This window comes from Pithys albifrons, chromosome 6 (genome assembly GCF_047495875.1).
Source record: "Pithys albifrons albifrons isolate INPA30051 chromosome 6, PitAlb_v1, whole genome shotgun sequence".
Lineage (NCBI taxonomy): Eukaryota > Metazoa > Chordata > Aves > Passeriformes > Thamnophilidae > Pithys > Pithys albifrons.
The window spans coordinates 7,432,470-7,446,193 of NC_092463.1; the positions used below are offsets into that span (position 1 = coordinate 7,432,470).

Below are 13,724 nucleotides of genomic sequence, written 5' to 3' on the forward strand. Positions count from 1 at the left end.
TCTAATTCCCAGTGCTTAGTCACCCGTATGAGTAAATGAACAGTGTAACTTAAGGTGATGGAGGAAAAACACACTTTATCTAATGCTTTGTCCTGGTGTTTACTTAGCTGGAACGAGAAACAATCATTCTTGATAAGCTCCAGGAAGAACAGCCAGAAAGCCTTAAAGAGAAAGAAAAGGCCACCAGAGAGGAACTGGTAGAATTACTAGATTTTGTGAACTCCTTTGAAGAAAACATCAACCAGCAACAGCTCCTCTTACTCTTGCTTCTTCACCGGATAAGAAACATCCTGAATGCACCTGCAAACACTGAGGCAGATGCTGCCCTTCCTGCCCTGTGTGAGATAAAGGCAATGCAGGATCGCTGTACAAAGTAAGTGTTGTGAGATCTATGTTGAAGGTATGACAGGACTATCTATAAGCACAGTATTTTATTGGATATTAAAGGATATATAAAAGCTGTAGTGCAGTTAAAATGGTTTACTGGGTGAGAGCAATGCTCCATCTAACCCATCTGCTGTCTGCAGCATGGGCATGGGGGGTATTATTTAGGGAGAAGGCACGACCCTGGGCACATCACTTGTGAGCTGTAATTTGTGTTCAAGTACAGTAGGAATAATAGACACTTTTGGAGGTTCCAAGTCCTTGTAAGCTTGAGTGAGATGTGTGGATCTTCCATTCCTTGGAAAACCAGACCCTGCACTTTTTGCAACAGTGCAACTTTTGTCTTTCTTAGTGAATGCCAATGTCTAAAATACAGCCCAAATATTTTTTGCAAATTTGTGATTGTACTTGCCCTTCTCTGTGCCTGCCTTTGGGCACAGGCATCTTTGTGCTCAACATCTGCTCTGTCAGCATCTTCAGACTCTGAGAACCTGACCTCTGTTTGCTGTTTAAATTTGCCTGCTATCTGATTTGGTCTACCAAATGTACTTTGTTTAGCAATATCAGAAGACTCAGTTTGAAGAAACTGAGACAGTAAATGACATAAACTCAGGGATTTTGCATAATATATTCCTAAAGTATAGACAAATGTGATTCTGGATATATATCTCTAAAGTATCTGTATTAAGCATGCTCTTTGCTCCTGCTTAGTGTAGAGTCTAAAACTTAATGTGTTCTTTCTGCCAATCTTTCATAGGTTGTATGAAAAGGCTCAAGACCATAAGGATTCTGTGAAAACTGAGATTCAGGAGAGGAACAAGGTCACTGAAGAAATAAGTGCTGTGACAAATGCATTACAGAATGCTGCATCTGTGTTACTGCAAGATGCTGATGGAAAGGCAGAACAGCTGGAGGTTGGTAACGGCTCTGTTGTTGTGTGGGGATGTTTGCAATATCTTCTGGTTTATGCTGGAGCTTGAACTTGCACCAAATAAAATTAGTGGTAAGGTATATGCACATTGACTTAAAGAGAATGAACCTGGCCCAGCAGAACATGACTGGCCCTGCCACATCCCTGGTTTGTGTTCCTTTCCCTCTGTGTGGATCAGTAAGCAGGCACAGAAGTATGTCCAAATTGCACGGAATTCAATCCAGTTGCAAACCTTTTAGGAAGGACTGCCTGTTGTACATCTTGCACCCTTTCCACCTCTGCATATCTAGCCAGGGCAGCTTCAGGTGCTCTGCATTTGATGTCCCATATTGGGGGTTAACCTGGTTAAATGATTTTTAGAAATCAAGATGTGATCAAGACCAGTGACTTTCAGCAGCCACAAGCACTCGGTGGCAAACCATGCATTTCTGTCATTTCTTGACTTCATGAAATGCTGTTATTCCTAACAGCCCCCAAATGTGTGTTTATCTCTTTATTATTTTAATTATATTTGTTTTAACTTGGTCTTATTGTGTTTATATTGCTATCATGATTTTTTCATCTTGATCAAAAAAACTCCTGTAAATGTTGGCACAATCTTATTGGGCCATTTGACAACAGCAGCCTTTTCCATGAGAGAATGAGGCACACAGCTGTTTTGTGGTTTTGAGGGTTTTTTTTAATACCAGACCCAGCTGTTGTGGGATGACAGGAAATAAATCAATCTCAGTCTCTTACATCTTTCTTCTGTGTGTTTAACTTGTTAAGGGAAAAGATTCCCAAGGGGTGACAGGGAGTGAATGGATTACCATTCCTCCTTATTGAAAAAGAAAATGCAGTTAATTTTAATGTCTTTCATTGCCTGGTAGAAGCTTTAGATCATTTTCCCCCCCAAAACTTGAGTTAGCATTTGAGTTTCTCAAACAGTTGAGCATTGGGGAAAGGAACCATAAAGCAAGCAAACAGAACTTTCCAACTTGAAATTCTAGAAAACCTCCAAAACAAATGAGTTTCTTCATTCTTTCTGCAAGAGAACTTAGATCGGATTTTCTTTCTAGGCCACAGGCTGTAGACAGTTGTTCAAGTTTCTTTTATCTCATAAAACCTACATTCTTCATGTAGAACTGGAAACTACTGTTGTGAAAGGAGCCTGCTGTGCTGCTCTGCGTAATTGCCTGAAAGCAGACACTTCAGCCTGAAACCTGTTGCTTTTTGTGGCCTTTGTGTTGTTTATAATAATGAAGGAGTGCACGTTGGCTATTAAACGTCTTTCAAAGGGAAAATGCACTTTTGGCAAAAGGGAGGAGCACAAAGGTTAACATTTAGTCACAGGAGCACTTCAAGTGGTTCCTTTGCTGAGGCTGTCAATGAGCATCAGTGCGTCAGTTGCCCGACGTGGAGCAGTATCGAGTTTAATTAATTCCTACAGATTGAAAAGCATCATTTGATGAAATGAGTGCTTATTTCTTAAAGTTTATGTGCTTGTAGAGGTAGTCAAATTAGATTTCATATCCCAAAATCAACTTTTCCAAACCACAATCATTATAGGAAATATAAAACACGCTATGTATGTGCGTATATATATACTTATATATGCATATGTACATATACACACATGCACTCAGTAAAAACTGGGTAAAACTGCTGAAGTTATTCTTCATTTTGTAGGAGCTTCAGAATGTGATTGGTAGAGAAAGTCAAGCTCTACAGGATATCATGGAAAAACTCCGGATCAAGTATTCAGAAATGTATACAATAGTTCCTGCAGAGATCGAAACACAGCTGGAGGACTGCAAGAAAGTATTGCAAGACCTGGAAGAGAAGGTAACTGTTGATGTAGTTTTCATACTTATCTTTTAGCAATGTGTAAATAAGTACAGCAGTATTTGATGAGTGTAACTATAAATTGTAGCTATAAATTTTAACTTGAAAAGTATGATTATTTTTGCTTGCATTTTCTTCTCGGTGGAAGTTTAGGAATGAGGAAAGATTCCTCGTGTTAACTGTCTCCTTTTAAAATATCCTTACAGTAAGCTGTGTGAATATAATATTTTTGTTTTCCATTAAAATAGGACATGGCAGAACATTTAGCAATCAAGTTTTAATACTATATGGGTGCTGTTTTCTATCCATTCTCATTCTTAAACTGTGAACTTGTAGTCAAAGTTGACTGGGAAGTTTGCATAGCTTAACTGAGAATATATTTTCAGAACTGGGTTAAAAAAGGACTTTGAAACAGGATTTTTTCCATGGGAATTGCACACACAGTAGGGTATCATGGCACAGTTCATTTGACCACCCCTTGGGACATGGATGCCTTCCTTTAAAAGCAAGCAGGGAATTTAAATAACTAAATAACATTGCATCAGGGTGGGGTTTTCTGCAATTTTTTCTATCTTCAGGGGGTATAAACTGTTAAATGTAAGGGAAAATAAGTAAAAATGGAGTAATACTGTAAGTTTGGGGTCAAATTTTGGACTGGTATTGTTGCCATTTTTTAAATTCATTTGCATTACTTTTAAAAGAAAACAAAAGCTTTCACTTCTTTTATTTCAGAAATAATCATGTTTAATGCTAATTTTAAAGGCTAAATCTCAGTTAATTTGATAAAATTTGAAGTTTTAATAAAACAGCTTTGAAACCTGGTTACTTGCTAGTGTCTGTCAGATCATTCATTTTATGTGGCATTAAATTACCAGCATATTAACTGCAGCTTATTAGTTTTAATTTTGTTAACTTTATAGTTTTGGTTTCAAAATTGAACCATTTTTTCAGAACCAACAACTGGGTAGGAGAGAGAAGGGAATTAAAACAGTATTTGTGCTTTGGGGTTTTTTTGTTGATTACCATTTCATTTGCTGAGATAAAAGATAACCCCAATGCACACATCACATGTTGGTGAAAAAACTGGACTTTTCACGTTTGCTTTTCACATCTAGGTATTTGAAAACAATATAAACTATCTTGAAATTTTTCCAAATGCATTTAGGAGATAAAAGAAATCCTAGTGGAACTGGAGGTCCGTTTAGTTACATACTAGGAGACACCAGCATATGTTAAATTGAGTTAACTTCTCGTATTTTAATGACATTCGTCTTCTGAATCTGCTAACCAAACAATGTAAATAAATTGCCATAAATACTAAATTTATCCCAGTAAGAATTTTTGAAACTAAAATCCCGCCCTTCTCATTTTCAGAGCACTGAGAGATGCAGCAATTTTTTTTTGGAGGAAATATATGAAGTCAATGCTTCATCTGCTTTCTTATTTCCCATTGTGTCACATCACTCATACACAATTCTCTTCTGTTTTGGAAAGTGGTGCTACAAGCATTGAGAATTTTTCGTGTTTGGTAAACTACAGGGTAATGGTCAAGTGTTTAGTGATTACAACCTGAATTCCTTTTTCCCAGGAGTCTTAGGTACTAAGCACAGACTGGACTTCATTGCTTCTTTTGTACAAGCATGAGTATTTGAGAGAAGCACTTTTTTTACATGAGTATTTGAGAGAGTGTAGTTCTTTTTGCTGTGTGTTTCTTTGGATTAGTGCAATTTTATCAATACTACATCTTACTGTGGCTTTTACAGTGGTCTCATGTTGGCATCTATAAATAATGTTAATAAAATTAAGAAATTTAAATGGATAATTTATTAACTAGAAATTATTTCAGTTCCTCTTCCCAAAACAAGGATAAAGTATTTCAGTATTAGGAGCTGTGAACTAGAATAACTACTAAATTAAAAATACTTTGCATCAAGGCAGCATAAAACTGTTCAGTGCCCCCTAAACCCAAGGGCTGCAGCACACAAAGGATTTACCCCAATTTAAGAATTCCCTGGTGCTTGGCTGACCCCAGCAGCTGGGAGGGTTTAGTAAGGAAAGATGTCACTGTGGGCTACAAGCAAGGACTGTGCCACTCCCTGCACTTCATGCAGTCCTTAGTAACCTGCTATCACATTGTGTTGTTCAGTCCTGTGCTCAGACAATTACTTGCCTTCAGCTTACTGAAGACACTTTTCTCTTTACATGGAAAATCAGGCCCTTCAGTGTATCAATTTTTTCATTCTTATGGAGTTCTGCAGAGTGAAATTAAGTTCTTTATACTTGGTGGGCCTCAGAGCTTTTTATTTTAGTGATAAATCTCTTAGGTTTATATTTAGAAATTCACTGTACACTGATGCACTTTTCCCTAATGTACTACATGGGAGTCATAGCAGTCAGCTGAGACATAAAGGTGTCACTCTGGATTTCTTACAGCATAATTCTCAATGTGACCCTTTCCACAGTGCAGTAGCATCAGCCTCTGTTGGGGAAGAGAACAGGGGCAGCTGAAGCAAAGCCCAGGGAGCTGCAGCATTTCGTTGCTGGTTTCCTCAGGAATTGCTTTTCTGAGCCAGTCATTTTTTCAATGAGAGGAAATTACTGAACGCCTTCTAGACACTGAATCTGCTCATGCTGATGCTTCTCCCTGCAAATCTAATTCCATTCCTGTGTTTTAAGTGACTTATCAAGAGAAACAAAAATAATTTGAATTTTTGTGGTGAGGTGGTGCATAGAAACAAGCAGATCTTTGTAATCTCCCTGATTGTTTTCCCTTTGCTCTGACAGGTTACCTCTGAAATCTTGCAGAGCTCTCCTCAGTATGTGCTGAAAAGCAAAGCAGAAGCTATTAACAATGGCCTGCAAGCTATTGAAAAGATGTTGCAACAGAAGAGTGAAAACATTGCAAAAGCCAAAGAAGTTCAGAAGGTAATCTTGCCAAAAAAACCCCTGTGGGTGTTAAAAGATTTTTGGTTGGTTCTACAGAGCCTGGTTTAGCAAAAAGTGATCTTCATTCATTTTGTGTCTGTGAAAGGAGAAGTACAAGCAAGTATTTAGCTGGTGAATATTTAACAATTCTTTCTCAGAGGAAAATGCATCATTTTTTCAACTGTGAATCGCTTCAGTAGATGCAGAGTGTTCTGTTCTCATCATTATCAGTTCTGAAATCTTTGCAATTCCACATGCCCCACATGAAGAACAAATAGTGCTGCTGTTCTCTTTGAATCTGACCTGATATTACACTTCCTTTTAATCGTCATGCAGCAAATCTGGGATATGCTGGATCTTTGGCATTACAAACTCAATGAGCTGGATGCAGAAGTGCAGGATATAGTGGAGCAGAATTCCTGCCATGCCCAGGAGTTGATGGATATCTTGGTGACCCCCCTGCAGCAGTACCAGCAGGTCTCACAGCTTGCAGAGCGCAGGACTGCCATCTTAAACAAGGTAGATGCAAGTCTAGAAGTTCTTTAAAAATCAAATCTTATAAAAAACAGATGGAAGGCTTTACATAAAGCACCATCAGTGGCTGTTAAATAAGTAGAGAGTCACAATCCTGCTGTAAGTGCATTGACATATTACAGCCAGAGTTTCTGGAGTGTAAACTTGCCCCCAGCTGCCACTCCAAAGGAGCAGCTCTGCACTGTGGGTGAGGGGGATTAATGTGGGGAATTCGTGCCCCTGGGTGGGTGCAAAGATGGTTCTCTCTTACTAAGCTGATGGGCTGTTCATTAAAGCAACATTGCCATCCAAACTGGAACAATGCCCCCATGAAATGTAGCATGTAAGCACCAAAATTACATTGGTTAGAGGAGGTAGCCTGAAATCATGAAACTGTGTCAGAAAAATAATGATTTTTATTTCACTCTACTAATTTAACTGGCCATGATGAAAACACATCCTGTTTTCTTTTAATCTTGTCCATAGATGCATTTATCCTACATAGTGACCACCAGTTCACTTGTGCCTTTCTGTTAAATCTTGTCATTTCCTAGGCTGCCAACAAGATGGAAGAGTATGATGAACTCTTGAAGAATGTGAGGGAGTGGATGGAAAGCACCAACTGTTTGTTAAGAGCAGATGCTCAGCATGACTCTGCAAAAAGCTTACACAAATACAGTGATGACCTTCAGGTAAGTGTTGGTGCAGATCTGTGGTACTGTCAGAACTGCTTGCTCTATACAGATGCAGTTTCCCATTCTTTAGTCTTACTGACATAAATAATTTACCATTTTCAGTAAAGCCTTTAAGTGAAAAATAGTTATGCTTGGCACTCATGAAATATGGATACTTTCAGATGTTGGACATATCTATATTGTGAAAGTACTGAGGTGTTATACATCTATCTTCCAAAAATGTGTGATTGTCCTCTGTAACCCCACTGTGTGGCTATAATATATATTGCCTGCACACATACAGATCTTTCTGTATTGTGTGTATGTGATCCAAAAACATAAAATGGTATTTTCATGTCGGTGTGTTAGGTGGAAATGTTGAAGTGAATTTTAGTTTGGATGGCTGTTCTCGCTGTATCTTGAAGGAAATTCTGATTGGTAGTTTCAGAAATCAGATGTCTGTAACATGACACGGAAGATCAGGCCAGGCAAGAAGTGCCAAGAGAATTTCTGGCAGGTTTTATTTTTTAAATTCAAGTTTTCTATACAGCCACTCCTTGACTTAGGCCAAAAGAGAAAGCTGGTATTCTAAACATAGGTTTTTGTATTAAAACTAATAAGAATTCCATACAAGAAGCTGTAGGGCCTTCTGGACTGATATGTTACAAAGCATGTAAGCACAATGGGGAGACTGTGAGTTCCGAAACCTGTGAACATTTTTTTGTGACAAAAGTTTATTGTTTCCTAGTTTTGTGATTTGGAATGTTTTATGTGAAACTGCTGGGTTTGGGAATACACCCAGGGCTTGTGTTAGAGTGGAGACATGCATTCAGTCCTTTCCTTCACATGCCATCCAGATAACTGGATCCACCTGCACTTCTTGCAACCCTCATTGTTCTTCATGAGGACATTTGCTTCAATTATTCCAAAAGCTCAAACAGTTCACTGCAGGAGATGGGAAGAAGCTTCCCATCATGCACGACTGGCCTGATATTTTCTGGAGCACTTTGTTACATCTGCCCTCTGCAGGCTGGTGTGCAGGAAACCCTTTTTGGGTGTCCAGCTGACACGTCTGTCTCAGTTGGATAAGGTCAGCCCTGGCACAGGAGCTGGACAGGAATCTTCTGCAGGATCTCATACACCACTTGTGTGGGACTTCTCTCTGAGTTTGAAATGTTCTTCTTCATGCCTTCTGTCATGCTCTTATCTAACTGTTTCCCTTAAAATCATGGCATCAGTCTCAGCTTTCTGCCTGCAGGATGCAATAATTTGGTTCCCATAGGGGTGGAGTGTTTTAGTCTGAGCTAAATTTTTGGGAATACATGCAACAGTCAATGACATACAGGAAACTGGTTCCTTCTGGTCCTAAGCTCTGTGAAACTTCAATGTTCAGCACTGATGGATCAAACAAAGCTCTTGTTTTGCCTCCAGATGGCTTTGGAAGACTCAGAGCAAAAGCAGAATGTTCTGCATGGTGTTTATGTGGAGCTGGAGGAGCTGAGACCGGTCCTTGAAACGGGCAGTGTAATGCAACAGCTTCATGAAATCGATGACCAAGTAGCAACTTTACAGCATGAGATAGCAGAGATTCTTCCCCAGATCCTGCATGTGGCTGATGTAAGTCTGGGCGACCCATGAGTGCTGTTTATCTCAACTTCATCATATGTTATGAAATGTGGATTATATTACCTGCACAGGGAAAAGGTGTGCTGGTTTTAGAAGCTGTTCCAAGCGAGGAAATTAATTGTTTGGAAACAAACCATCAGAGGCCTTTGGTAACTAATTAAACTGTAAGGTTCAGGATTAACACAGGGTGTAGAAGGAAAGGCTGGGAATCTGGGTTGGCTCAGCCTGGAGAAGAGACAGCTTGAGGGTGGGGGTGTGGATATTACTGGTGTCTGCTGCTGTGTAATGGGAGACTATAGACAGGACAGGGCCAGACTCTTCTTGGGGTGTGCAGAGAAAAGATGAGCAGTGACAGACCTAAAGAATAACAAAGGAAATTACATCTACTTATTAGGAAGGATTTTTTCTGCAGTGAGATCGGTCAAACACTGGATCAGGGGCCCAGACATGGGGTAACATCTCTATCACTAAAGATACGCCAATCTGAACAGGATCAGGCCTCAAGTGACCTGCTCTGATGGACATCAGAGGCCTCTTGATCGATTCTGTGACTCTCTCTGAGATCCATAAGCAGCTGTACTGTATGTGATTCATTTTCCATAAGACTCTGCACAGGAAACAGCAACAGTGCAATTAGTTTCATTTCCTATGCTGTTATCTGTCACCACTGGGAAACTGTCTTCTCACTACTGGTAATTTAAAATATGAATTTTCAAGGATCTTTCAGTTCTGTATTCAGAGTTTAAAACAGACCAGGTGACCCTGAAAACTTAATTACTTCAAAAGTTATGATGATAAGTAATATATAATAACCAGCCTTTTGATTGATTGCATCCATTAATGTGCTGCACTTGTTTTTCAGTATTTCTCTTTAAATTTAAGTGAAAGGCAGAAATGCAAGCTGGCTTTGGTATTTGTGCTATCTACAAATACTCTTTTTGTTCCCCAAATCCAGGAACTGGATGCCATTGAATCTCATGTGAAAGTGTTTGAAAAGGATGTTGCAGAAATGAGGACAATCCTGTCATCAGAAAATCTGTTAGAATTTTCTCCTAAGGACCAACTTAAACATGGACAGGTGTGTGAAAACTCCTGTATAGGATTTTTTCTCTATATATATGTGCAGAAGTTAGCACAAGTATGCTTTCAGAACCACAAGGGTGCTTAGTGACTGCTAACCACCATGAACAAGTTGGTAGTATGTGATCTTCAAATGTTAGTATGACACAAATTCTAACTCTGGGGTCAGAGATTGAAGGTGTTATTTCAGTCATGGTTTCTGCTCTGTGTTTCTACAGTAGCAAGTAGTCCACAGTCCAAAAGGAGCACATTGGGAGGGCAAAACAGTTGGTGTAGAGGACTTGACATCTGTGTTGTATGTGTCTTGGGGGCTTACTTTGGACTGATCCTGTAGAATGGACATCCATTAGTAGCTGGGTGTCTTCAGAAGCTTTCCTGGAGAGCATCTTCTGCTGTAGTTTCATTTGAAAGTACTCCAGTTTGCCTCCAAGACATCTGATCAATATAACCCTCAGGTGAGACTGCTGAGAGACCTTTTCAAGGAGCACAGCCATGATTTGAACAAAACCTTTTAAAATTAAAGCACCTGTGAGAACATGCCCATGGAGTACTTGAGTGTGTAACTTCAGCACGTGTTGTCAGATAGAGCGGCCATACTTGAGGATCTCCATTTTTAGGGCAGTTTATGGCCTGCTTTTCAGCAACCCTTGCTGCACACCATTCTACTTGGCACCAAGTACAATCTAAAAGTTGGAAATTTAGGCCTTATTTTTCAAAAAATGGAGACAAAATTTAGCAGATATTTCTGGAAATGTAGGCTGAGGTGACTTACCATAAAATCATTTCATCATGAAGGGATTTCACTGCAAATATACATGGACCAGATGTTATTTTTATTGTCTGCATAAGACAAAGCATTGTGGTATCTTTTATTTCATATCACATGCAGTCCACAGTGTTACCTGACTGAAATGCAGAAAGTTCAGTTTCAAGTGAGGAATAAAAATGTCATTGTACTTCTTACAACTTTGTTACCCAGAGAACAATTCTGTAGTGACTAAATTGTATGGAAAAACTAAAGTAATATTTCTGGAAAATAATGTTTGTCCTCCTCCTTAATTTAAATCAAAGCCAGGATAGTATGCCAATAACAAAAGATTCCTAATGCTTATGAAAGAGAGAATAAGTATCTCTATTCCAAATGGGCCATTTTAAAATGAAATCATCTTGAGAGGAATTTTAAGAAAAATGTTAGAATTAAAAAGCCTCTAGATGTTTTTTTGGTTTTTTTTTTCTTCTGAAGTTCTCAGCTGAATGAAGTCTCAGTAGGATTTCATACTTTTTAGGACAACCAAGGAGTTGTGTTGGTATTACCATTCTCTATTGTTGAAGTTGATCACTGAGTCTTCCATAAAACATATATTGTGGTATGAAACTGCATATTTCTGTTCATCCAAAACTGATAAGGGTGGTTGTAAACTGTGCATTCATTCAAGGTATTGTGGTATGAAATGCTGTCTTTGAAGGAAAGCCTTCTTCAGATATTTTCCCCCATAGGACCATCATAAAATAAAAAATTTGTTCATAGGACCATCGTAAAATCACTGGTTTGCAAGACAAATGACACAAACCAGAATTTACTAGAGTGACATCAGTGGGTTTGCACCAGTTTTTTAACTGTCTTCAATGCTCTACTTTGAAATGACCCATTTAGTAAATAGCACCTAATCTGAATGTGATCCTGTGCAAACTTTATATATGCAGAAAACCCAGAATTGTAAATGTGGACTGTATCTTTGTCTTGCTTTAGACAACCTCACCATGGATTTTCACTTATTTGTTCCAAGATTCATGGAATAACAGAATATTTTGAGTTGGAAGGGACCCACAAGGATCACTGAGTCCAGCTCTTAAGTGAATGGCCCCTATGGGGATTAATTATTCTTCTTAAATGAGAAACTGACTGAAGAGAGCTTTTGCACATTGACAGTAGTATAAATTTTCAGTGTTGACTTTTCTCAGTATCACATCCACTATCTGTCTTTTATCCTAATAGGTTATACTTGAGCATGTTGGTCCCATGCAGAACACTATTGTTCATATACAGTCCTATGAACAAGCACTTCAGCTACCAGGGGTGAAAATGCAACCTTTCTCAGTCTTCCAAAGAGCAAGAAAACTCCTGAGAGAACTGAAGAAATTAGAAAAAATTACTAAAGAACAAAATGACCTACTGGAGGTAATTTACTTTTTTTTTTTAATGTTTCCTAAACCACCTTTATTTTATAGTGATTTTGATCTTTAAGCAATACTGTTTTTACAAGCATATAGTTAATCCTACTATGTCTTCTATTTAATGGTTTGGGGATTTTTTTTTTTGCTATTTAATTTGATACTGCAGCAAAGCACACTGAATAGTTTGAAATACATTTCAGTTTTCCAACTCAGCTGACACCATGTGGGTTTAACATATTGTAGGAGAAATGAAGGCTCAGGTGACTTAGGACCCAGTTTTGCACTGATGAAGTCCGGTGTTAGATTCAGGTGTCCATATCTGAAGTCTTCAAGTCTTTAAACTCATCTTGACCATAAAAGTTCTTGTTGACAGAAATTGCTGCCAGCGGCAGGTCTTTTATTAATCAAATTAGTGAGTCAGGGAAGGGACCATTTCCGGCAGCTGTGTCTTGGCTAATTCACTGTTTTGAGGGAGGCCAACATGTGACAGGGAGTTTGGAGATGCTGTTGGCCAGACCAGGTTTGGAAACAGAAGTGATAAAACAGCATTGGTGTGACACACAGCCCTAGAAGAAGGCAGTGCTGGCAGGTCAGTGAGTGTTAACTTGGGGGCAGTGAGGGATATGGAACAGCTCCAAATATGAAGGAATCTCCCTGCAGCACTTCACTGACCAATATGGTTGTACCAGCTCAGGGAGGGTTTAATTCAGAGCCTGCCATGCCCCATTGCCCAGGTTGGAGGCAATCTGGAGTTGGGTTATGCAGATTCCCACATCAGCAGAGGTGTGAAAATTCTCATGTGGCCCACCCATTTCTTGGCAGGATGATGACAGCACCTAGAAAAATGTTACATTATTTTTGCTGATGTGGTTTTTCTAACCTAGTACAGTAAAGCAGAATGCTCTAGAACATCTAACTGGACACTTCAAAGGCCAGGCAGACACAATGACAGCTAAATGTGAATGTCCATCTTTGATTTTCAGTTTGTGAAATTAAAAGCACCAGGCTAAGAAAAAAAACCTCAAACAATGCCATATGACTAATACATGCTTGGAGTTCAGGAAAAAAAGCAATGACTGTATGAAATCTATATTACCCCTATGATTCCTCCCCCCTCCTCCCTTTTTTATTCTAAATCCATACAGCTTCTTAGGTCTGTATGTGGTAAAATGTACCTTTTTCAGAGATCAAATACTTGAGGCTTTTCAAAACACTTAAAAACCATCAGAAACAGGGTGTTCTGCAATTGAATTGTTACCATGATGCTCCTGACTGGTTTGTGTGGAGCATTAGGTCAAGCTTTAGGTTTTTCCCCTTTTTGTAAAGCTGTAACCTTTTTTGCTCAGCATTTGCCTTTACATTGTAAACATCCATCAATCTGTAGCTGAGTGAAATTTCTTTGTGAGAAAACAGATTGGAAAAATTGCAATTCTTGCCAGCTAGCATATCAAGCTGTGCAAAAGAGATTTTTCCAGTGCACTTAAATGGGTTGAAAGCAGCAGTACTACAATACAAGTGTAGCACCAGCTAGGATATAACAAAGGATAAAGCTATTTAAATACAGCATTTTGAGTGCTGCATCAAAAGGTAGT

The 13,724-nt window shown here is 38.9% G+C and overlaps 1 protein-coding gene across 4 annotated transcripts in view; it reads left to right on the top strand.

The window, feature by feature from the left end:
* Positions 1-13,724, top strand: part of SYNE2 (spectrin repeat containing nuclear envelope protein 2) — a 181,876-nt gene that overhangs the window by 81,683 nt on the left and 86,469 nt on the right. For all 4 annotated transcript variants that reach the window (XM_071557344.1, XM_071557346.1, XM_071557347.1 and 1 more), the window contains exons 54-62: positions 108-373; positions 1,142-1,298; positions 2,984-3,139; positions 5,924-6,064; positions 6,401-6,583; positions 7,132-7,269; positions 8,683-8,868; positions 9,833-9,955; positions 11,954-12,136. In XM_071557344.1, the coding sequence (XP_071413445.1) occupies positions 108-373; positions 1,142-1,298; positions 2,984-3,139; positions 5,924-6,064; positions 6,401-6,583; positions 7,132-7,269; positions 8,683-8,868; positions 9,833-9,955; positions 11,954-12,136 (1,533 nt within the window). The remainder of the gene's footprint in view (positions 1-107; positions 374-1,141; positions 1,299-2,983; positions 3,140-5,923; positions 6,065-6,400; positions 6,584-7,131; positions 7,270-8,682; positions 8,869-9,832; positions 9,956-11,953; positions 12,137-13,724) is intronic.